This window comes from Heptranchias perlo, chromosome 10 (assembly GCF_035084215.1).
Source record: "Heptranchias perlo isolate sHepPer1 chromosome 10, sHepPer1.hap1, whole genome shotgun sequence".
Classification (NCBI taxonomy): domain Eukaryota; kingdom Metazoa; phylum Chordata; class Chondrichthyes; order Hexanchiformes; family Hexanchidae; genus Heptranchias; species Heptranchias perlo.
This window is the reverse complement of record NC_090334.1, coordinates 18991562-19013632: the sequence shown is the minus strand read 5'-3', so window position 1 is coordinate 19013632 and position 22071 is coordinate 18991562. Positions and strand designations below refer to the sequence as shown.

General features: G+C 44.3%; 1 protein-coding gene across 1 annotated transcript in view; it reads right to left on the bottom strand.

The window, feature by feature from the left end:
- The window catches only part of LOC137326771 (uncharacterized), a 61790-nt gene extending 41208 nt beyond the window's left edge, over positions 1-20582 (bottom strand). The window contains exons 1-5 of the mRNA XM_067992166.1: positions 20343-20582; positions 19847-20003; positions 19570-19706; positions 15200-15272; positions 12534-12627 (exon numbers count right to left, since the gene is read on the bottom strand). Of these exons, the coding sequence (XP_067848267.1) occupies positions 12534-12627; positions 15200-15272; positions 19570-19706; positions 19847-20003; positions 20343-20582 (701 nt within the window). The remainder of the gene's footprint in view (positions 1-12533; positions 12628-15199; positions 15273-19569; positions 19707-19846; positions 20004-20342) is intronic.
- Between the last annotated feature and the right edge of the window lie 1489 nt (positions 20583-22071).

The following is a 22071-nucleotide window of genomic DNA, read 5'->3' as shown; positions in this document are numbered from 1 at the left end:
ATGATTTGGACTTAATTGTAGTGGGCATGATTAAGAAGCTTGCAGATGATACATAAATTGGCCGTGAGGAGGAAAGCTGTAGACTGCAGGAAGATATCAATGGACTGGTCCGGTGGGCAGAAAAGTGGCAAATGGAATTCAATTCGGAGAAGTGTGAGGTAGTGCATTTGGGGAGGGCGAACAAGGCAAGGGAACACACAATAAATGGGAGGATACTGAGAGGTGTAGAGGAACAGAGGAACCTTGGAGTGCATGTCCACAAATCCCTGAAGGTAGCAGGACAGGTAGATAAGGTGTTTAAGAAGGCATATGGAATACTTTCTTTTATTAGCCAAGGCATAGAATATAACAGCAGGGAGGTTATGCTGGAACTGTATAAAACACTAGTTAGGCCACAGCTTGAGTATTGCATACAGTTCTGGTCACCACATTACAGAAAGGATGTAATTGCACTAGAGAGGATGCAGAGGAGATATACGAGGATGTTGCCAGGATTAGAGAATTTTAGCTATGAGGAAAGATTGGATGGGATGGGGTTGTTTTCTTTGGAATAGAGGAGGCTGAGGGGTAATTTAATTGAGGTGTACTAAATTATGACGGGCCTAGATAGAGTGGATAGGGAGGGCCTTTTTCCTTTAGCAGAGAGGTCAGTAACTAGGGGGCATAGATTTAGAAACCATAGAAACATAGAAAATAGGAGCAGGAGCCTGCTCCGCCATTCAGTATGATCATGGCTGATCCTCTATCTCAATACCATATTCCCGCTCTCTCTTCATATCACTTGATGCCTTTTTGTCCAGAAATCTGTCTACTCCTTCTTAAATATATTCAATGACTTGGCCTCCACATCCTTCTGTGGTAGAGAATTCCACAGGTTCACCACCCTCTGAGTGAAGAAATTTCCCTTCATCTCAGTCCTAAATGTCCTACCCCGTATCCTGAGACTGTGACCCCTCGTTCTGGACCCCCCTCCCCCACAGCCAGGGGAAACATCCTCCCTGCATCCAGTCCATCTAGCCCTGTCAGAATTTTATATGTTTCAATGAGATCCCCTCTCATTCTTCCAAACTCGAGTAAATACAGGCCGAGTCAACCCAACCCAATCTCTCCTCACACGACAGTCCTACCATCCCAGGGATCAGTCTGGTGAACCTGCGCTGCACTCCCTCTCTGGCAAGTATATCCTTTCTTAGGTAAGGAGATCAAAACTGCACACAATATTCCAGGTGTGGTCTCACCAAAGCCCTGTATAACTGCAGTAAGACATCCTTGCTTCTGTACTTAAATCCTCTTGCAATGAAGGCCAACATACCATTTAGATCCTAACTGCTTGCTGCACCTGCATGTTTGCTTTCAGTGACTGGTGTACAAGAACACCCAGGTCCCTTTGTACATCAACATTCCCCAATCTATCACCATTTAAATAATATTCTGCCTTTCTGCTTTTCCTTCCGAAGTGGATAACTTCACATTTATCCACATTATACTGCATCTGCCATGTATTTGCCCACTCACTCAACTTGTCTAAATCGCCTTGAAGTCTCTTTGCATCCTCCTCACAACTCACGATCTCACCGAGTTTTGTGTTGTCAGCAAACTTGGAAATATTACATTTGGTTCCCTCATCCAAATCATTGATATATATCGTGAATAGCTGGGGCCCAAGCACTGATCCCTGCGGTACCCACTAGTCACTGCCAGCCACCCCGAAAAAGACCCATTTACTCCTACTCTCTGTTTCCTGTCTGTTAACCAATTTTCAACCCGTGCCAGTATATTACCCCCAATCCCATGTGCTTTAATTTTGCACACTAACCTCTTATGTGGGACTTTATCAAAGGCCTTCTGAAAATCTAATTAAATCACATCCACTGGTTCTCCCTTATCTATTCTACCAGTTACATCCTCAAAAACTCCAGTAGGTTTGTCAAACATGATTTCCCTTTCATAAATCCATGTTGACTTTGTCTAATCCTGTTGATATTTTCTAAGTGTCCTGTTATCACATCCTTTATAATAGACTCCAGCATTTTCCCTTCTACTGATGTTTTTTTTTATTCGTTCATGGCATGTGGGCGTCGCTGGCGAGGCCAGCATTTATTGCCCATCCCTAATTTCCCTTGAGAAGGTGGTGGTGAGCCGCCTTCTTGAACCGCTGCAGTCCGTGTGGTGAAGGTTTTCCCACAGTGCTGTTAGGTAGGGAGTTCCAGGATTTTGACCCAGTGACGATGAAGGAACGGCGATATATTTCCAAGTCGGGATGGTGTGTGACTTGGAGGGGAACGTGCAGGTGGTGTTGTTCCCATGTGCCTGCTGCTCTTGTCCTTCTAGGTGGTAGAGGTCGCGGGTTTGGGAGGTGCTGTCGGAGAAGCCTTGGCGAGTTGCTGCAGTGCATCCTGTGGATGGTACACACTGCAGCTACTGTGCGCCGGTGGTGAAGGGAGTGAATATTTAGGGTGGTGGATGGGGTGCCAATCAAGCGGGCTGCTTTGTCCTGGATGGTGTCGAGCTTCTTGAGTGTTGTTGGAGCTGCACTCATTCAGGCAAGTGGAGAGTATTCCATCACACTCCTGACTTGTGCCTTGTAGATGGTGGAAAGGCTTTGTGGAGTCAGGAGGTGAGTCACTCGCCGCAGAATACCCAGCCTCTGACCTGCTCTTGTAGCCACAGTATTTATGTGACTGGTCCAGTTAAGTTTCTGTCAATTGTGACCCCCCAGGATGTTGATGGTGGGGGATTCGGTGATGGTGATGCCGTTGAATGTCAAGGGGAGGTGGTTAGACTCTCTCTTGTTGGAGATGGTCATTGCCTGGCATTTGTCTGGCGTGAATGTTACTTGCTACTTATCAGCCCAAGCCTGCATGTTGTCCAGGTCTTGCTGCATGCGGGCTCGGACTGCTTCATTATGTGAGGGGCTCCGAATGGAACTGAACACTGTGCAATCATCAGCGAACATCCCCATTTCTGACCTTACGTTAGGCTGACTGGTCTGTAGTTCCCTGTTTTCTCTCTCCCTCCTTTTTTAAATAGTGGGGTTACATTTGCCACCCTCCAATCTGCAGGAACTGTTCCATAATCTATAGAATTTTGGAAGATGACAACTAATGCATCCACTATTTCCATGGCTACCTCTTCTAGTACTCGGGGATGCAGATTATCAGGCCCTGGGGATTTATCGGCTTTCAGTCCCATTAATTTCTCCAGCACCATTTTTTTACCAATACTAATTTCCTTTAATTCCTCCTTCTCACTAGTCCCTTGGTTCCCTAGCATTTCTGGGAAGTTATTTGTGTCCTCTTCCACGAAGACAGAACCAAAGTATTTGTTTAATTGCTCTGCCATTTCCTCGTTCCCCATTATAAATTCTCCCATTTCTGACTGTAAGGGACCTACATTTGCCTTCACTAATCTTTTTCTTTTTACATACTTTTTATAGATTTAAAGTAATTGGTAGAAGGATTAGAGGGGAGCTGAGGAGAAATTCTTTCACCCAGAAGGTGGTGGGGGTCTGGAACTCACTGCCTGAAAGGCTGGTGGAGGCAGAAATGTTCAACTCATTTTAAAAGTACGTGGAAATGCACCCAAAGTGTCATAACCTACACGGCTACAGACCAAGTGCTGGAAAGTGGGGTTAGGCTGGGTGGCTCATTTTCGGCGGCGTACATTTTCTATGATTTCTATGATCCCAACCTGTTATTAATGGACTGGTGAATGGATAAATACACTGTAATCACTACACTCAACCTGATACTAATGACTGATTATTGGATATACCATTACCAACAAGCCAGGGGATCAACCCTGCTTCAATGAGGAGTGTAGAAGAGCATGCCAGGAGCAGCACCAGGCGTACCTAAAAACGAGGTGCCAACCTGGTGAAGCTACAACTCAGGACTACATGCATGCTAAACAGCGGAAGCAACATGCTATAGACAGAGCTAAGCGATTCCACAACCAACGGATCAGATCAAAGCTCTGCAGTCCTGCCACATCCAGTCGTGAATGGTGGTGGACAATTAAACAACTAATGGGAGGAGGAGGCTCTGTAAACATCCCCATTCTCAATGATGGCGGAGTCCAGCACGTGAGTGCAAATGACAAGGCTGAATCGTTTGCATCCATCTTCAGCCAGAAGTGCCGAGTTGGTGATCCATTTTGGCCTCCTCCCAATATCCCCACCATCACAGAAGCCAGTTTTCAGCCAATTCAATTCACTCCACTTAATATCAAGAAACGGCTGAGTGCACTGGATACAGCAAAGGCTATGGGCCCTGACAACATCCCGGCTGTAGTGCTGAAGACGTGCTTCAGAACTAGCCATGCCTCTAGCCAAGCTGTTCCAGTACAGCTACAACACTGGCATCTACCCGACAATGTGGAAAATTGCCCAGGTATGTCCTGTCCACAAAAAGCAAGACAAATCCAATCCGGCCAATTACCACCCCATCAGTCTACTCTCAATCATCAGCAAAGTGATGGAAGGTGTCCTCGACAGTGCTATCAAGCAGCACTTACTCACCAATAACCCGCTCACTAATGCTCAGTTAGCGTTCTGCCAGGGCCACTCGGCTCCAGACCTCATTACAGCCTTGGTCTAAGCATGGACAAAAGAGCTGAATTTCAGAGGTGAGGCGAGACTATCTGCCCTTGACATCAAAGCAGCATTTGACCGAGCGTGGCACCAAGGAGCCCTAGTAAAATTGAAGTCAATTGGAATCAGAGGGAAAACTCTCAGTGGCTGGAGTGAAACCTTGCACAAAGGAAGATGGTAGTGGTTGTTGGAGGCCAATCATCTCAGCCCCCGGACATCGCTGCAGGAGTTCCTCAGGGCAGTGTCCAACCATCTTCAGCTGCTTCATCAATGACCTTCCCTCCATCATAAGGTCAGAAATGGGGATGTTTGCTGATGATTGCACAGTGTTCAGTCCCATTCGCAATCCCTCAGATAATGACGCAGTCCATGCCCGCATGCAGCAAGACCTGGACAACATCCAGGCTTGGTCTGATAAGTGGTAAGTAACATTTGCGCCAGACAAGTGCCAGGCAATGACCATCTCCAACAAGAGAGAGTCTAACCACCTCCCCTTGACATTCAACAGCACTACCATCACCGAATCCCCCACCATCAACATCCTGGGGGTCACCATTGACCAGAAACTTAACTGGACCAGCCACATAAATACAGTGGCTACAGGAGCAGGTCAGAGGCTGGGTATTCTGTGGCAAGTGACTCACCTCCTGACTCCCAAAGCCTTTCCACCATCTACAAGGCACAAGTCAGGAGTGTGATGGAATACTCTCCACTTGCCTGAATGAGTGCAGCTCCAACAACACTCAAGAAACTCGACACCATCCAGGACAAAGCAGCCGCTTCATTGGCACCCCATTTAACAACCTAAACATTCACTCCCTTCACCACAGGATGCACTGCAGCAACTCGCCAAGGCTTCATCGAAAGCACCTCCCAAACCCGTGATGTCTACCACCTAGAAGGACAAGGGCAGCAAGTGCATGGGAACAACACCACCTGCACTTTCCCCTCTAAGTCACACACCATCCCGACTTGGAAATATGTCGCCGTTCCTTCATCGTCGCTGGGTCAAAATCCTGGAACTCTCTTCCTGACAGCACTGTGGGAGAACCTTCATCACACGGACTACAGCGGTTCAAGAAGGCGGCTCACCACCACCTTCTCAAGGGCAATTAGGGATGGGCAATAAATGCTGGTCTTGCCAGCGATGCCGACATCCCAGAAACGAATTTTAAAAATATTCAGAGTCACCCACTGATACTAATTATAAGGAAATATATGTTTAGAAGGTATTTAAGAGAACCAGGCTCGAAAGTGTAAAATGGTTAAGGCTTTAGCTGGAACTGCAGTACCACGACATAGACTGCTTTTAAATTAACTTACTGCAGCTGCGGGATAACTAACAGCCATGAGCATCTTGTTATTGCAAACTAAAGGAGGAACATCATGGTACCCCCCTCTCCTTCCAACATACTGGAATGTTGAAGCGAGCTCGAACTCTTGTTACCTTCAAGGCCTATAGGGTGAATCATCAACTGCAGGTACAGAGAAACATTGTGCTAAGAATGAGAGATGGGGGGGGCCACAAGGCACTGTCTTATCTGGACAAGTACTTGTTTTCCACATGATTGCGTAAATTAAGGGGAGTATTGGGGAAAATACCTGATTGGATGTATTTTGCCGCAGTTCCGTTTTCTGGGGTATAACTGGGGGTTCTGAGACTTTGTTAGCATTGACGACAGAAAAGAAAGCACCAGATGTGAGTATGTGAATGAAGGATTGCGGAATGCGGTCACGGCTTCTACCTTAGGACAGCAAGGTAATATAATTCTGAACTGTGCTTTGTAAACTATTGCTTAAATACTGTATGTCTTGTTTTTGCTAAATAAAGTAATATGGCTATTAACCAATACAATGTCAGTCTTGAACAATTGAACAGGGAGTCAAATTGACTACAAATTGGCGAGCCAGCCAGGAGACTGACAAAATAGCCGTTGGCATATTTGGTGTAAGTGAGATCCTAGGACTGACGTGGATTGATCGCCTAGTCAGTTAAGGAAGGAAACCTTCGGGAGCATAGGACATTGCGATCTACCAATATATAGTGACAGTTCATCAACACTTTAGTGTCGATAGAATGGCTAGCTCAACCGATGTTGAGAGAGCCCCAGATAAGAAATTTGAGAAATTATGTGTAACAGATTTAGTGTCATTTTTGACCAGTCCTGAAGAGGACTTGTGTCAAAAGGTGACAGAATGGATGTTTGAAGCGAAAGAGAAATAGGAAAGAAATTGTACAGGAGGATGAGGAATTACAGTAAGAACTTCTGTCAGACATTGTGTGAAGTAGAGACTAAGTTGAAGAAGAGCCACAATGGATTTTTCATGTTTCTCTTTAAAACAGGGGACTATGGTTTTCGGGACCACAGAAGTTTTGGTGCAGGAAACAATCCAGCGGTGTTAAGAATTTAAGACCTTATCTGCAGACATCAGCAGAGATCAAGTTCTAAGTTTTAACACGGAGCCGGGAAGATGTTGTGGGGGGAGGGGGGATTTTCTGACAGGAAACCTGGAAGTATGGGTTTCCCAGATGTCCTTACGATTTTGACGTAAGGACGTGTTTTTTTTTGTTAATTTCCCGCCCGACAGGCCAGCCCGGTTGACAGGCTGGCTATCAGTCGGACGGGAGAAGAGGAGGGAAGCAGATGAGAGAAGGTAAGTCTTAGATGGAGGGGGGAGGGGTGTCGGGCATGTGGGTTCGGGGTCGGAGTCATTAGGGGTCAGGGTCGGGAGTCATTGGGGGTTGGGGGTCATGGGGGGTCAGGAATGGGAGTCATCGGGGGTTACCGGTGCGGGGGGGGGAGTGTCCAGAGTCATCAGAGGTCCAGAGTCATCGGGGGGGATCGGGAGTCATCGGGGGTTAGCGTGGAGGGTCGGGAGTCATCGGGGGGGGGGGGGTCGGGAGTCATCGGGGATCGGGAATCATTGGGGGTTGGGAGTCATTGAGGATCAGGAGCCATTGGTGGGGGGGGGGGGATGCCCGAGTCATCAGGGTTCTGGATTCATCAGGGGTCCGGAGTCATCAGTGGTCCGGAGTCATTGGGGGGGATCGGGAGTCATCGGGGGTTAGCGGGGAGGTTCGGGAGTCATGGGGGGGGGGGATCGGGAGTCATCGGGGATTGGGAATCAATGGGGGTTGGGAGTCATTGAGGGTCGGGAGCCATCGGTGGGGGGGGAATCCCTGAATCATCGGGTTCTGGAGTCATCAGGGGTCCGGATTCGTCAGGGGGATTGGGGGGTCATCGGGGGGGGGGGGGGCGGAGATCTTTGGGGGGGTGTCACTGCAGTTAGGCTTGTTGGACCTGGAGGAAGCACTCCTGCTCCTCAGGCCCATAAGCAGTGCAACAAAGGCACTTACCTGCTGTTTCAGGCCTTCTTGCTTCCTCTTATGTGGTGTGAAATAGAAGGTTAAAAATAAAAAAGGTTTAAAAATGGAGGCCCACAACCTCCTTGAAAGCTTTCAGTAACCAACCCGCCTCCTAAGAGTCTGTTGGTCGCCCGCCCCTCGTCCTACCTCTGTTAAAACTGTAAGTGGGCAGGTTGAGGGGTTTTAGATTTTTAAAATTTTTAGTGCTCCCCCCACCCCGCCTCCAACCCACCCGTTCATCTGGGTTAAAATTTAGACCCAAATGTCACAGCATGGTGATGTTTCGGACTAAGCCCTATCTAAAATTCAAAATTACATAGAGAAGGAAAAGCAATATAAACCAAGTTGCTTTTCCTCTTTTGAAAGAGCTTTGTCAAAATTACAAGCACTACTGTGTCTATTATAAAACCACAAAGCCTGGACATAATTGGTTTCTGAAATTGGAATTGATAAGATAAATTGATCTGAGTTGCTGTTTAAGCACTCGAGAAGGGAAAATTTGTCTGTAGTTTAAGAGGATAATCAAATTATATTTTAAAATAAAATGAGTCCAGTGTAAATGGCTCCTGCCCAATGCTGTGTATCAAGGAAGAAAGCATTTTGGAAGGGAAATAAAATTGTGCATTGACAAGTCCTGTAAGTCCAATAACACTGCTCTCTGGAATTGGGATAATGAAAAGCGGTTCAAGAAGAATTTAAGTAAAATACTCAAAAAAAAATGTATTCAGATATTGGACCAGACTGTAAATATTGTATTGCACAGTTAGGATCCTCCAGGGCTCATGATGGTCATATAAATGGTAATATAATGGGATGTGTAAAATTGGATGAGAGAAAGTGATTGAGTATATCAGATAGAAACAGGGAAATTGCACCACCAAATGGAAATTTCTCTAAAGTCATTGCCCTGGGTGATTTTGGGTACTTAAATCACCTGGGCATGATTTACCAAAAGATATCAATCTGGTATCAATGTACAATCTAGTGAAAGTCAGGAAAGTGTAGTTAAGAAGAGTAAATTGATAACTTTCTCTTGGAGATATTTGTGACCTTGTCTATACTGAACAATGAGAAAACTGCATTTGATAGCCTGGCCATTACTCGAGACATCAGGACCATGCAGGGGGAGACAAGGAAAGACTTCCAGACATCCCCCAATCTTTTGATAAGAAAGCCTGAAAAAACAAGAATGGCTACAGTGAACATGAAAGATATAAATGTATGTTGCCATCAACTGTAAATGGAGACCAGGATGAAGAAATGATTACAAAGGCCTAAGGCCTAGTGAGCTATTGGAACCACTCTTCAAACAGAGCTGTTGCCCTTACAGGATTAAATCTTGCTGATTCGCCAAGACCGTGAGGAAAAAGAAACTAGCCAGTAGAAAGTTAATATTTAAGAACATTACCTATGATATGTTGCTGGTGTGCGGAAATACATGATGAAGATGCAGTGAAGAACGGGTCTCAGACATACTCAGTTGCTGGACAACAGCACAACAAGAAATGGTTAATGTGGCTCAGGAGAGTGAGAAAACCTTTTAAATAAGGCACTGACACACGATCCATAGAGAAACCGACTAATTAATGGAACAATCAGGAAGCACTAGTACCAATTAGAGGGATTGAAATTAAAGTAATGAGGGACATAGTCATTTGGATTTCCAAAATTCAGGGTTAGGTTCCTTTCAGTTAACAATGAAATTGGGCTCCGGGGAAATAATAGTTAGCAAAAATATCCACAAGATGGATATTAGTAAAAGGAGAGCTGCAGAATCTTTTAAGTCCATGATTTCTTGATATTATGACCTGTTCCTTGAAACATATGCTTAAAATACTTGGTCAACGTGCCAACAACCTCGAGGTAGCAGGCCTATTGATGCAGGAAAGAAATAAGATTGATTAAGGAGTTGGAGGTGGACCCTCCTCCTCAAGGTGGGGACTATAAGGAAATATAGGTTTAGAAGGTATTTAGGGGAACCCGGCTCAAAAGGGTTAAATAGTCAAGGCTTTAGCTGGTACCGTTGTACCACAACATAGACTGCTTTTAAATTAACTTACTGCAGCTGCGGGATGACTAACAGCCATAAGCATCTTGTTATTGCAAACTAAGGGAGGAGCATCATAGTACCCCCCCTCCCTTTCGGACATACTGGAACGTTAAAGCTAGCTAGAACTCCTGTTACCTTCAAGGCCTATAGGATGAATCATCAACTGCAGGGACAGAGAAACAATGAGCTAAGAATGAGAGATAAGGGGGGGCCACAAGGCACTGCCTTATCTGGACAAGTACTTGTTGTCCACATGATTGGGTAAATTATGGGGAATATTGGGGAAAATACTTCATTGGATGTATTTTGCCACAGTTCCGTTTTCTGGGGTCTAACTGGGGGGATCTGAGACTTTGTTAGTGTAGAGGACAGAAAAGAAAGCACCAGGTGGGTGAACGAGAACGAGAGTACGTGAATGACCTTCTACCCAAAGGACAACGGGGTAATATAATCCTCAACTGTGTTTTGTAAACTACTGCTTAAATACTGTAATGTATTGATTCTAGCTTGTGCTAAATAAAGTCATAAGGCTATTAAGCAATAAGGTGTCAGTCTCGAACAATTGTTGAGTCAAATTGACTACACAATGAACTGGTGTATGATTCAATACACAGTAATCACTATATTCACCCTGATACTAATGGGCTGGTGGTTGAATAAATGTCCATTAATCACTATACCCATGCTGATACTAATGAACTGGTGTATGGATCAATACACAGTAATCACTATAATCATCCTGACACTAATGGATTGGTGCATGGATAAATAAACAGTAATCACTATACTCAATCTGTTACTAATGGACTGATGAGTGGATATATACACGGTAACCGCTATACTCATGCTGATACTTATGGACTGATTCATGGATAAATACACAGTAATCACTACACTCACTCTATTACTAATGGTCTGGTATGTGGATCAATACATTGTAATCAATATAGACACCCTCATACTAATGGACTGGTATTTGGATCAATACACAGTATTCACTATACTGAACCTGATACTAATGGACTGGATAAAGGATACATCCAGTGTAATGACTGCACTCAATCTAATACTAATGGACTGGTTAATGGATAAATGCACAGAAATCACTATACTCACCCTGATACTAATGGACTTATGTATGGATAAATGGAAAGTAATCATTATACTTACCCCAATACGAATGGACTGGTGAAAGGGTAAATACAAAGTAATCACTATACTCAACCTGTTACTAATGGATTGTGTATGGATAAATACACAGTAATCACTATACTCACTCTGATACTAATGGACTGTGTATGGATAAATACACAGTAATCACTATACTCACCTTCATACTAATGAACTGGTGGTTGGATAAATACACAGTAATCACTATACTCACCCTGATACTAATGGACGGTGTATGGATAAATACAAAGTAATCACTACAGTCCCCCTGATACTAATGGATTGGTGAATGGATAAATACACAGTAATCAATCACTACACTCAAACTGATACTAATGGACTGTGTATGGATAAATACACAGTAATCACTACACTCACCCTGATACTAATGGACTGTGTATGGATAAATACATAGTAATCAATCACTATACTCACCCTGATACTAATGGACTGTGTATGGATAAATACACAGTAATCACTATACTCACCCTGATACTAATGAACTGGTGAATGGATAAATACACAGTAATCACTATACTCACCCTGATACTAATGAACTGGTGAATGGATAAATACACAGTAATCACTATACTCACCCTGATACTAATGAACTGGTGAATGGATAAATACACAGTAATTAATCACTATACTCACCCTGATACTAATGAACTGGTGAATGGATAAATACACAGTAATTAATCACTATACTCACCCTGATACTAATGAACTGGTGAATGGATAAATACACAGTAATTAATCACTATACTCACCCTGATACTAATGAACTGGTGAATGGATAAATACACAGTAATCACTACACTCCCCCTGTTACTAATGAACTATGTATGGATAAATACACAGTAATCATTGCACTCTAGCTGACACCAGCATTACCACAGTTTTCTTGCAAGTCCCACAATTTACACAAGTTTTTTTTAATACTTGTGCTTCATGGAGGAATTGCAGTGCTGTAGGAAGCCACATTTGCACTCACCACATGAAAAACAAGTGGTTTATAAAACAGTCTTATTCCCCAAACTCTCAAGTAAATTTCAAACATTATAAATTTTGCGATAGTAATGTTTCCTGGGAATGGGAGGGAAATCAGAACTTTAAACATGGGTCTAAATGGATTTGAAATATTTACTGAAAGAAATCATGTTATAAGAAGATATCTAACCCAACATATACAAATTGTTAGCATGTCCTGATGTTTTTCATTTCAATACCTTGATAGAACTACTCTGTGCTGCAACTTCTTATTGTCCATTCCGACTTATTACATACAACAGGATTCCAATTTGTGCATCAGATTTGTGCAGTATTGCATTTCATTTACTCCAGTAAATCCTTACTTGAATTTAAAGGTTTCTCCCAACTCAGCAGCATTTCCAGGAGTGATCTCGAATATTCCACTGAATGAGTAGGGGTGGCCACCATAGGCATACTCTGACAAAGAGAACAGAGCAAAGGTTACTGAAACAAAGGTCAGCCACTCGCAAATGCAAGGCAATGTGTTTGAAATTGTTTCTGTTTTGACAAGGTGCAATATTTAATGCCGATTAATGTGAGGGCTGTCAGTTCTGAGGAACAGAATGCCTTTCTACCTTTTGCACACAGATTGTAAACAGCACAAACTAGATACAGAGTAATGATCTCACGATTCTATCCCAATGATATGCTTCATTTACAGCCTCCGAAGAACACTCTCTCCCCCACCAATGTGACATTTCCATCTCCCATCCCAGTCACCCTCATGGTCTCAGAATGGGACTCCCAGTTTAGTCTTAATTAATGTTGAATTGTGGGCAGTTTTGTGACCACCTGCAGCTGGATTGACCCTGCCCAAATATATTACACTTGGGACCCTCATCGCTGGCGGGGGGAGAAAACTTTCATTCCATCGATCTTGGCTGGAACCAAACCCAAGTACTATAGGGTGAAGCAACAATATTCCAGATCACTGTGCCACCCAATTTTTCATAACAACTTGTGTAAAATTAAAGGTCAAAGTTGAGTACAACACAAACTGTGCACAGTAACGCACCTGTACAAGTCAAATAGACAATATTGGCCCTGAATTTCCTGGAATGGCACGAGCGGTGGCGTACGCCGGAAATTACGCCGTTTCGTGTGTCAATTGTCCGGTTGCAAATTTGCACCAAAATTTCCTGGAAAAGTAATTTGAATACGCCACAGCGAGCATAATGGCGAATCAGGGACCTCGAAAGCAGTGCAACGAATGGCTTATGCCATCTACATTAATAAACTAGTTATGCAGATCAATATTGGCATGACCTGAGTCAGAGAATTCTGAATTTAAACTACCTAAAAAGTCTCAGATTAAACAAGCCTTCACTTTCATCAGTGGCATATGCAGGCAACATAGTGACCTTCACTCCACGCAACATACAATAAACCTAAAACATAATGGCGAAGAAAAAATGTTTTGATGGGTTTTAGCTCAGAATTAAATATATCAACAAAGAGCTTTATCTTGAACACATGAATTTAAATACATTCACAGTCAAATAAATTGCTCTTATGATTTTTGCACTTACCCCGACAGCTCTGCTTCAGAATGAACACAATGGTAACTTATTTTAGATGGTGGAATGTCAAAGCCTATTTTATAATATATACATAAAAGTCCATTCACGTGATTCCAGACTGCAGAGATGAAGCTCCACAGCTTTTATGGTCGTCCCAGGCTGAGAATCATGTGAGAATCATAAATTACGTTGATACCAGGTGACCAAGGGCCCACCCATTATTTTTCAGTCTAAGTGGCTGTGGCGAGAATACTAGCTTAAGTACAGATATTTGCAATCGTCTTTCACTTGAATTGGGAAGGGGGAAGGGTTCCAAAGCTATGATAATCAACTTTTCAGTGTCGCCGAATTTCGTATCACCTAACTATTACTTCTCAATTTATCTCATCTTGTCCCCTAACCTCTTCAACCTAGTATAGACCTTAGCCATTCACCTAGGCTTCTCGATAATTAAAATAAAGTCTGATCATGACAAGCTAGCACTGTTGGTGTAACAGTGCAAAGCTATGGGGAGGGAGTGGAGTTGGATGGTGTTGGAAAATGAAAGGGAGAAATATTCAAAGTGTCTTATCTGGATTAAGAGATTTGGCAAAGTAATTGAGGAGTATGAGAGATAGAATAGTGTATGTTAGTGTATATTCTGGGACCGGCCAGATAGACCACAATGGTCCCTAACATAATCATAGTATCATAGTATCATAGTATAGTAGGTATGGCACAGGATGAGGCCATTCGGCCCATTGTGCCTGTTTCGGTTCTTTGAAAAAGCTATCCAATTAGTCTCGTTCCCCTGCTCTTTCCCCATAGCCCTGTAAATTTTTTCCCTTCAATTATTTATCTAATTCCCTTTTGAAAGTTACTATTGAATCTGCTTCCACCACCCTCTGAGGCAGTGCATTCCAGATCATTTCAACTCACTGCGTAAAAAAATGTTTCCTCATGCCGCCTCTGGCTCTTTTGCCGATCTCCTTAAATCTGTGTCCTCTGGTTACCGACCCTTTTGCCACTGGAAACAGTTTCTTCTTTTTTACTCAATCAAAACTATTCATGATTTTGAACACCTCTATCAAATCCCCTTTAACTTTCTCTGTTCTAAGGAGAACAATCCCAGCTTCTCCTGTCTCTCCCTATAACTTAAGTCTCTTATTCCTGGTACCATTCGAGTAAATCCCTTCTGCACCTTTCTAAGGCCTTGACAATCCTACAATATATTTGTGCAAACCTCAGATAGATAATAGAACTATGGACCACTCTTGAGCCCAGTATTAAAGGATAAATGAAGTTACAGCTGTTTTACTCTGAGTTGGATTTAGACACTAATACTGACATAAATGGTTTCTTGGTGTTTTTGACTAGCTATTAACTGTCTGAATTACTCCAGAGAAGTCTGGTAAATTGAAGCCTGAGGCTAAACTGAGAAGAAATGGGGTGTGGGTGAGGAGTATACAGTACAATATCTTTGTGCTTACCTCTTCCATAGATCTCAATACCAGAATGAAAAACCCCTATTCCAAGTGTGGATGTGTACTCATTAATCCAATACTGCAAAGGAAACACAAAGGGTAAATAAATGGTGCATTAATGAGATGCTCATGAAGCTTAGCATTACAGTATCTAGATGCCAACAAAGCATTAAACACATAATTATTTTGTTTGTCATTTTCAAAATAAATGCATTTACCTTTTTAAGGAATTTAATTTCACTGTTAAATATACCATCACACACAATAACCTTCACTGTGATGAATAAGCACTAGTTCTATGGCCAAATATTGTGAGAATTATTCTAAAGATTAAGCATTGTTGCAATAAATTGTTCCCATTGTACAGTGTACATCATTGATGTGTGAGGATACCTCAGCTTGGCATGTGTTGGGTTAATTTTAGAAGGCAAATTTCAAAGAAAAATTACCAAAGATTAAAACTTGCTGGGAAAGAGCTGACTCTGTGAAATGCAGGTTGGAACTAAGGCACTTCATTGGGATCAAGTGAGCTTTAGTCTACGTCTAACCATGCTACACCTGACCTGGGAGTCTTCTATTCCCCGGCACTAACACCCCTCACCATGATCAGCACAAATTATCACCAAAAAAAATCCCTTTTATGATTAGACATCATCACTCTTGCTAGAAGAATTTGAATCTGCTTCACTCAAGTGGGCTTAAAGCAGCCCTGTGAACAGGTATTTCAGGCTTTAATGTTCTAACTACATGCCAATATGGAAAAGGAATGGAAAGTCCACTGTTTCTCAGCAGTTTTGATGACAGTATCATCATCCAGAAGCTCTTCAGAATTGTTAATTTAAAAATGGCAGTAGATTCAAATTTGACCACTATCTTGAATAGACAGAATCGAATGGTTCCATTATTAAAAATATATCATTCTACAGAACAGTTACTCCCAACCTTAGTTAACACAGAACAAAAACCTATGCAGAAACATATAGGGTGTGCCAATGCAATGACCAGTTCCAAATATTAATGGGCACAGAAGCTTGAGGCCCATTCTACACCTAATCTGTTCCAGCCAGCCAGGTAGATGCTGAGAGGTTATTTCTCCTGGCTGGAGAGTCTAGAACTAGGGGAGCATAGTCTCAGGATAAGGGGTTGGCCATTTAGGACTGAGATGAGGAGGAATTTCTTCACTCAGAGGGTTATGAATCTTTGGAATTCTCTACCCCAGAGGGCTGTGGATGATGAGTCGTTGATTATATTCAAGGCTGAGATAGATAGATTTTTGGACTCTAGGGGAATCAAGGGATATGGGGATCAGGTGGGAAAACAGAGTTGAGGTCGAAGATCAGCCATGATCTTATTGAAAGACGGAGCAGGCTCGAGGGGCCGTATGGCCTACTCCTGCTCCTATTTCTTAAGTTCTTAAGTTAATGTAACCATATAGTGCATGGTGGACTGGGAGAATGTGCATATCACGTGCTCCAGAATTAATTTAAATTAGATGTGACTGGTGCTCCAGTCACTAAGGGGGTAATTTTAACCCCAAAGAACGGGTGGGTTGGGGGCGGGTGGGAGGTTAAAATAACCGCTTTTTGAAGCACGACCGCAGCCCAGCCCCAACATACCCACTTCCAGGTTTAACCCAGGCTCGTTTGGATGCACGGCGCAGCTGAAAACCGGAAGTCCTGTCCCCACTTAATGCCAGCGGGCTGATTATTAAAGAGCCAATTTACCTCATTGAAATAGTTAAGGTGCTTAATTTTTTGTGGATTTTAATTGTGAAACTAATTTAACCTCACCTGCATTGGTTTCCCATGGCTTCTCAATCTCGCCAGTGAAACGGAGACGAGATTCGTGTAGAAGCTGATTTAGCCCTATAAACCTGTGATTGACACATCTCAATAAAAGCTCAGGTATTGCAGCTGGTCTCTCAGTTCTCTCAGGCAAACGTTTGGCTGAGAGTTCTTCTAGTGCTGAGACTGAGAGTCTTTTATTGAGACTGAGAGTCCTTTGTTGAGACAGCGTTAGGAAGACTTTGGAGCTTCTCAAACTGACAAGGTCAGGATGAGGGGCGCAATCAATGTATTTCAGAGGACATACGAGGAGGAGGAAAATGATCATGCACGACAGCCACTTCATGCTGTGTTGGGATCTGCTGGTGTACAAGATAGAGGCGTGCAACAAAGACCTGGAGAACAGCAGAGAGGGGACCAACAGAGGGGCCGATGTCGCAGGAGGCACTACCCACATGATGGAAGTTGATTTAGCAAAGGCTGAGCCTCCTGGACCTCTCTGAGCAGCAGTGCCTAGGCAGGCTCCGATTGAGGTGGCAGGTGGTCACAGACATCTGCAGCCTCCTTGAGGATGACCTGGTGGCCACCCATTGCCCATCACAGTAAAAGAAACGACTGCCCTCAATTTCTTGGCCTCTGGGTCCTTTCAGGGCGCCACCAGTGACATCTCCAGGGTGTCTCAATCGTTGGGACATTAGTGTATAAGGCAGGGGATGGATGGGTTGTTTGCCAGGGCGTCTGATTAAGTGAACTTCTTCCGCGACAACAACAGCCAGAATGAGCAGGCAGTGGGTTTTGCCTCTCTGTCTGGCTTCCCGCAGGTGCAGGGCACAATCGATTGCACACACATAGCAATCCGAGGATCACCACATAAACCAGGAGTATTCATTAACTGAAAGGACTATCATTCTATCACTGCGCAGCAGGTGTGTGACCACAGGAAGAGATTTCTGCAGGTGTGTGCCAGATTCCCTGGAAGCTGTCATGATTCCTTCATTTTGGGCGAGTCCAACATTCCTCTTCCAGACAGGGGACAGACTTAATGGCTGGCTCATCGGAGACAAGGGATTTCCCCACCCAATGTGGCTCATGACACCTGTGAGGAACGCCACTAATGAGGCACAAGAGCGATACAACCAGAGCCATATGACCACCAGGTGCGTCATTGAACAAGCCATAGGCATGTGGAAGGCACCTGGATAGGTCTGGGAGAGCCCCTCAGTACTCGCCAGCGAGGGGCTCCAGAATAATCGTAGTGTGCTGCGTCCTGCACAACATAGCGCAGCAGAGAGGTTTAGAGGTGAAGGAGGACGAAGGCATTCATCAAGCATCCTCTGCTGGCGGCAACATTGAAGAAGAGGAAGAGGATGAGGAGGAGGATGAGGAGGAGGAGAAGGAAAATGAAGATGGGGTACCCATCGCCAGGCCCGCTGTGCAAATTGCTGCCTGTGACGCCAGGGATGCCCTCATCTCTAACGGGTTCTAATAATGAGAGTTGCAAAATAAAGAAATTGAGATACTCAGGCTGCCTGGACAACCACCATCAAACCCCCCAACCCTCACCTTTGCACAAAACAATCCTTCAACCACACATGCATCCATTACACATTCACCCAATGGGTATCGTGAAGTATTGGCATTCATGATGAATCAAATGAAAGGGTGACTTGACACTGGGGAGGCAATAATGGGCAAGATGTGGTAGTGGTGATAATCAATAAATGTAATGTGCCAATATAAAAAAAGGAGAATGCACAACATAACATTTCGTCAAACACCCTTGTGCATACCCTTCATGAACTACAATTGCTTTAACTTACACGTTCTACTGTTTCTACATGGTGCATTCCCTGTAGCTTCAGCAGAGGTAGTGCAGGCTGTTCAGATCCCTGCCCTGACCGCTGAGATGCTGTCGGCCTATGATCTCTGGTTATGGAGCCTGTGAGGGCCCCGCCAAAGACTGCTCCACCTGTACCTGTGCAGGTGCAGACTTGGCCATTGGGAGAGGAGGCAGCACTGTGGGTACTGGTTGTGGGGGGGGGGGGGGGGGGGGGGACGCAACGGGTGAGATGTGGGAGCGCTTTGAGTGGAGCTCCCACTTCCATGTCCCCTTTCGCTATCATCGCACTCCTGGGCCAGTGCCATATCACACTCACCACTCTACTGGAGAGCAGCTTGGTGAACAATTGTGCCGGATTGTAAGGTAATGGATAAGGTATCTGTCATCCTCTTTAAGTTGACAGATATGTTGGCATCCAATGTCTGCATGACCGTGGTGATGGCCTGCATAGACTCACTTGAGAGCCGTGCTTGAAGTTCGATAGAGGTGGCCACTCTCTCTCTTGCAGACATTCCAGCAATTACCTGCGACAACAGTTACCAGTACTTCGCAAAGGTGCAGCTGTACCTCAATCATTCTCCTTCTCAACGATGGCCCCCGGGGCTCAGCATCTGTGACCCGTGAGCAGAGCTTGGAGAGGAATGCGCCCCCCACCGACACGGACTCTCCACAACTGCCCCTGCCACCAGTGTCTGCTCGTGCTCACTTGTCAGTGGTGAATCACCAGGTGACAACCCAACTAACTGTCTAACAGGACCCATCGAAGTGCGAGTGTCTGCGCTGGTGCATGGCTCTCTGTCCTGTGATGGTGCACCCTCAGAAGGAATGAGGTCCTCTGAGGAATCGAGGTCTTCCATCTCGCCACATTCTTCTTGACTGCGTGAAGACCCTGGAAGACAACAGAAAGCGAAATTAATTATTCATCAGCAAAGTGACAATCTTGCCAATCACCATACTGAGGTCAGTCAGAATTCTGTCATTGATGAAATAAAGTCATTATGTGTGTGAAAGATGTTAAAGTTCTGTCACCAGGCATCTGTGGATTCCCAATCTCTCCATGTCCGAGGGATAGGAATGCAATGGTCCCATTTATTTCCATGGCCTCCTCCTCCGCATCCGTTAGCTGTGCTATCTGTGGTGGTCCACCTCCAGTCCTCGTCCTTTCCCGTGTGTTTTGCGCTCTCTTCTACAAGGGGAAAACGAACAGACCTGTGAGTGACTGAAGGTACCGTATTTACCCGACGGATGCATTGCTTTGGGTGAGGCTGAGTATGAAACAGATGCATCAAAGGGTAACTATCAGACAGATGCATCGCATTGCATCAGGACTGGGGTGTGTGGCAGTGGTGGATGCATAAATGGGGAGGTGAGGAAGTGCATAGAAAGTGAAGGATGGTTGATGCTGAAATGTAACTGGGTGTGAGGAGTGATGTGATGGAGTAGGCAAGCCAACACGGAGTGAGATGGGGGGTGGTGGGGGCTATTGCAGAACAGAGGATGTGGGTGAATCAGCAAATGTACTCACTTTTCCTGACCTGATTAAGTCATTAAAACGATTCCTGCACTGCAGCCAAGACCCTGGCACCGTGTTCCTGCTGCTGACCTCTGCTGCCACCTCCAGCCACGCCTTCTTGGTGGCAGAACCAGGTTTCTTCCTCCGATCACTTGGGGAGATGACCTCCCCCCTGCTTCTCACAACATCCACCAGTACTTCAAGTGACGCATCCAGGAACCCGGGTGCTGCCTTCGCCCTATGTGCATCCATCGCTTCACTTCCTCCTTTCTCCTCCAAAATCCATTTTTGCATTGACCCTTTAAATAGTGGATTTCGGATGGTGTTATGCGGGTGTGCAGTGCACCCACTGCACAGCTTGGGGACGCGAATCCCTCAAGTAAAATTAAGTGCCTCCGATTTAGTTGCGATCGCAGATTCCGACGCGCTCATTTTACTTCTGGTTTTCCCACACGGTTATCTACCACCCCCCACCGCCCCCCCCCCCCAACCCCACTGAGTTCCCGGCTCCAGGTAAAAATCATGCCCTAAGTGTCTGTTTGAAACAGGTGCTTCAGGGGAGGCCGGTAGGGATTGAAAGAATTTTTGATCCTTTGAGTGTTCTGTTTCCCAGCACTAATATCCCTGACCATGGTGAACATAAATGTTGATCCTTGACATAGGGCCATTCTTAGTGTTGCCCTTGACTTTTTTGGTTGTTCACTGGTCATATCCTGCAAGGGGGACGTAAGTCTCCAGAGGCTGGAGTCCAGTGGAATAAACGGCAGCAATGACTGGGCAGCTAGCAACCCTTTCACAGCTGCTGGTGCCCAACATTCTGGCATCACGAGCCGGCAAATTATGTTAAGTGAGCCGAACTGACCTTTAGGGTCAAGGTCAGCTCATTTGGGTGCAGGTGAAGCCAGGGCTTTCGGAAGGATCCTGACGTACAGCCAGGATTGCACTATTGGCCCCACTGTATAGCAAAATATTTTGGGAATGTAAGGAGCTACTTATTTCATTGATTTTTGCCTTGTGTATACTTGAATGCCAATAAGAGGCTCATAGGATTTTATCTGGATTACGGGATTTGAAAATTAAGCAGATAAGGGATTTGAACATTAAGTAGATAATTTAAATCCAAAACGGAAGTTCTTTACTGCCATATTAAGCTATTAGAGATTGAACGATCTAATTCAAGAGTAATTCTAATGTATACATTTCTCATTCATTCGAGTTAAAATAAGCAAATGGAATCTGGGTGGGATTTTAATCCAGGTAGGATGCTTGCTTTGCTACAATCAGTCAATCTGCTGCTGCCAAATTCAGAATAAGGAAGATTGAATTTTATGATATTGAGCTTATTTTAATTCGGTCCTTAAATAGTTTGTATCAGCAGAGCCTTGAACGTGTAGGTTTTCCAGCACAAACTCAGTGAACTGCAGTTTAGACTTATTTGGTAAATTTCCTGAAATGCAAACCAAGCTTGCAGAAAATTTGCTGAAAATTGTAAAATGTTAGTGAAGAGTTGATGATACAGAAACTTGGCACAACTTTATCACTCTGATTCATCAGAATTTCTTTGCCACTTTAAATTTACATCTGGTGAGCTTTTGTCTTTAAAGTGTTGAGAAAGCTTACAAGAACTGGATTAAAAGGTGATCTCTATTATTATGTTACAGCCATAAGAACGCCACAAGTAACAGTAGACTTTTAAAATATATACATTTTGGAAGTTTCACACTACGAGTTCCAGCTGCTT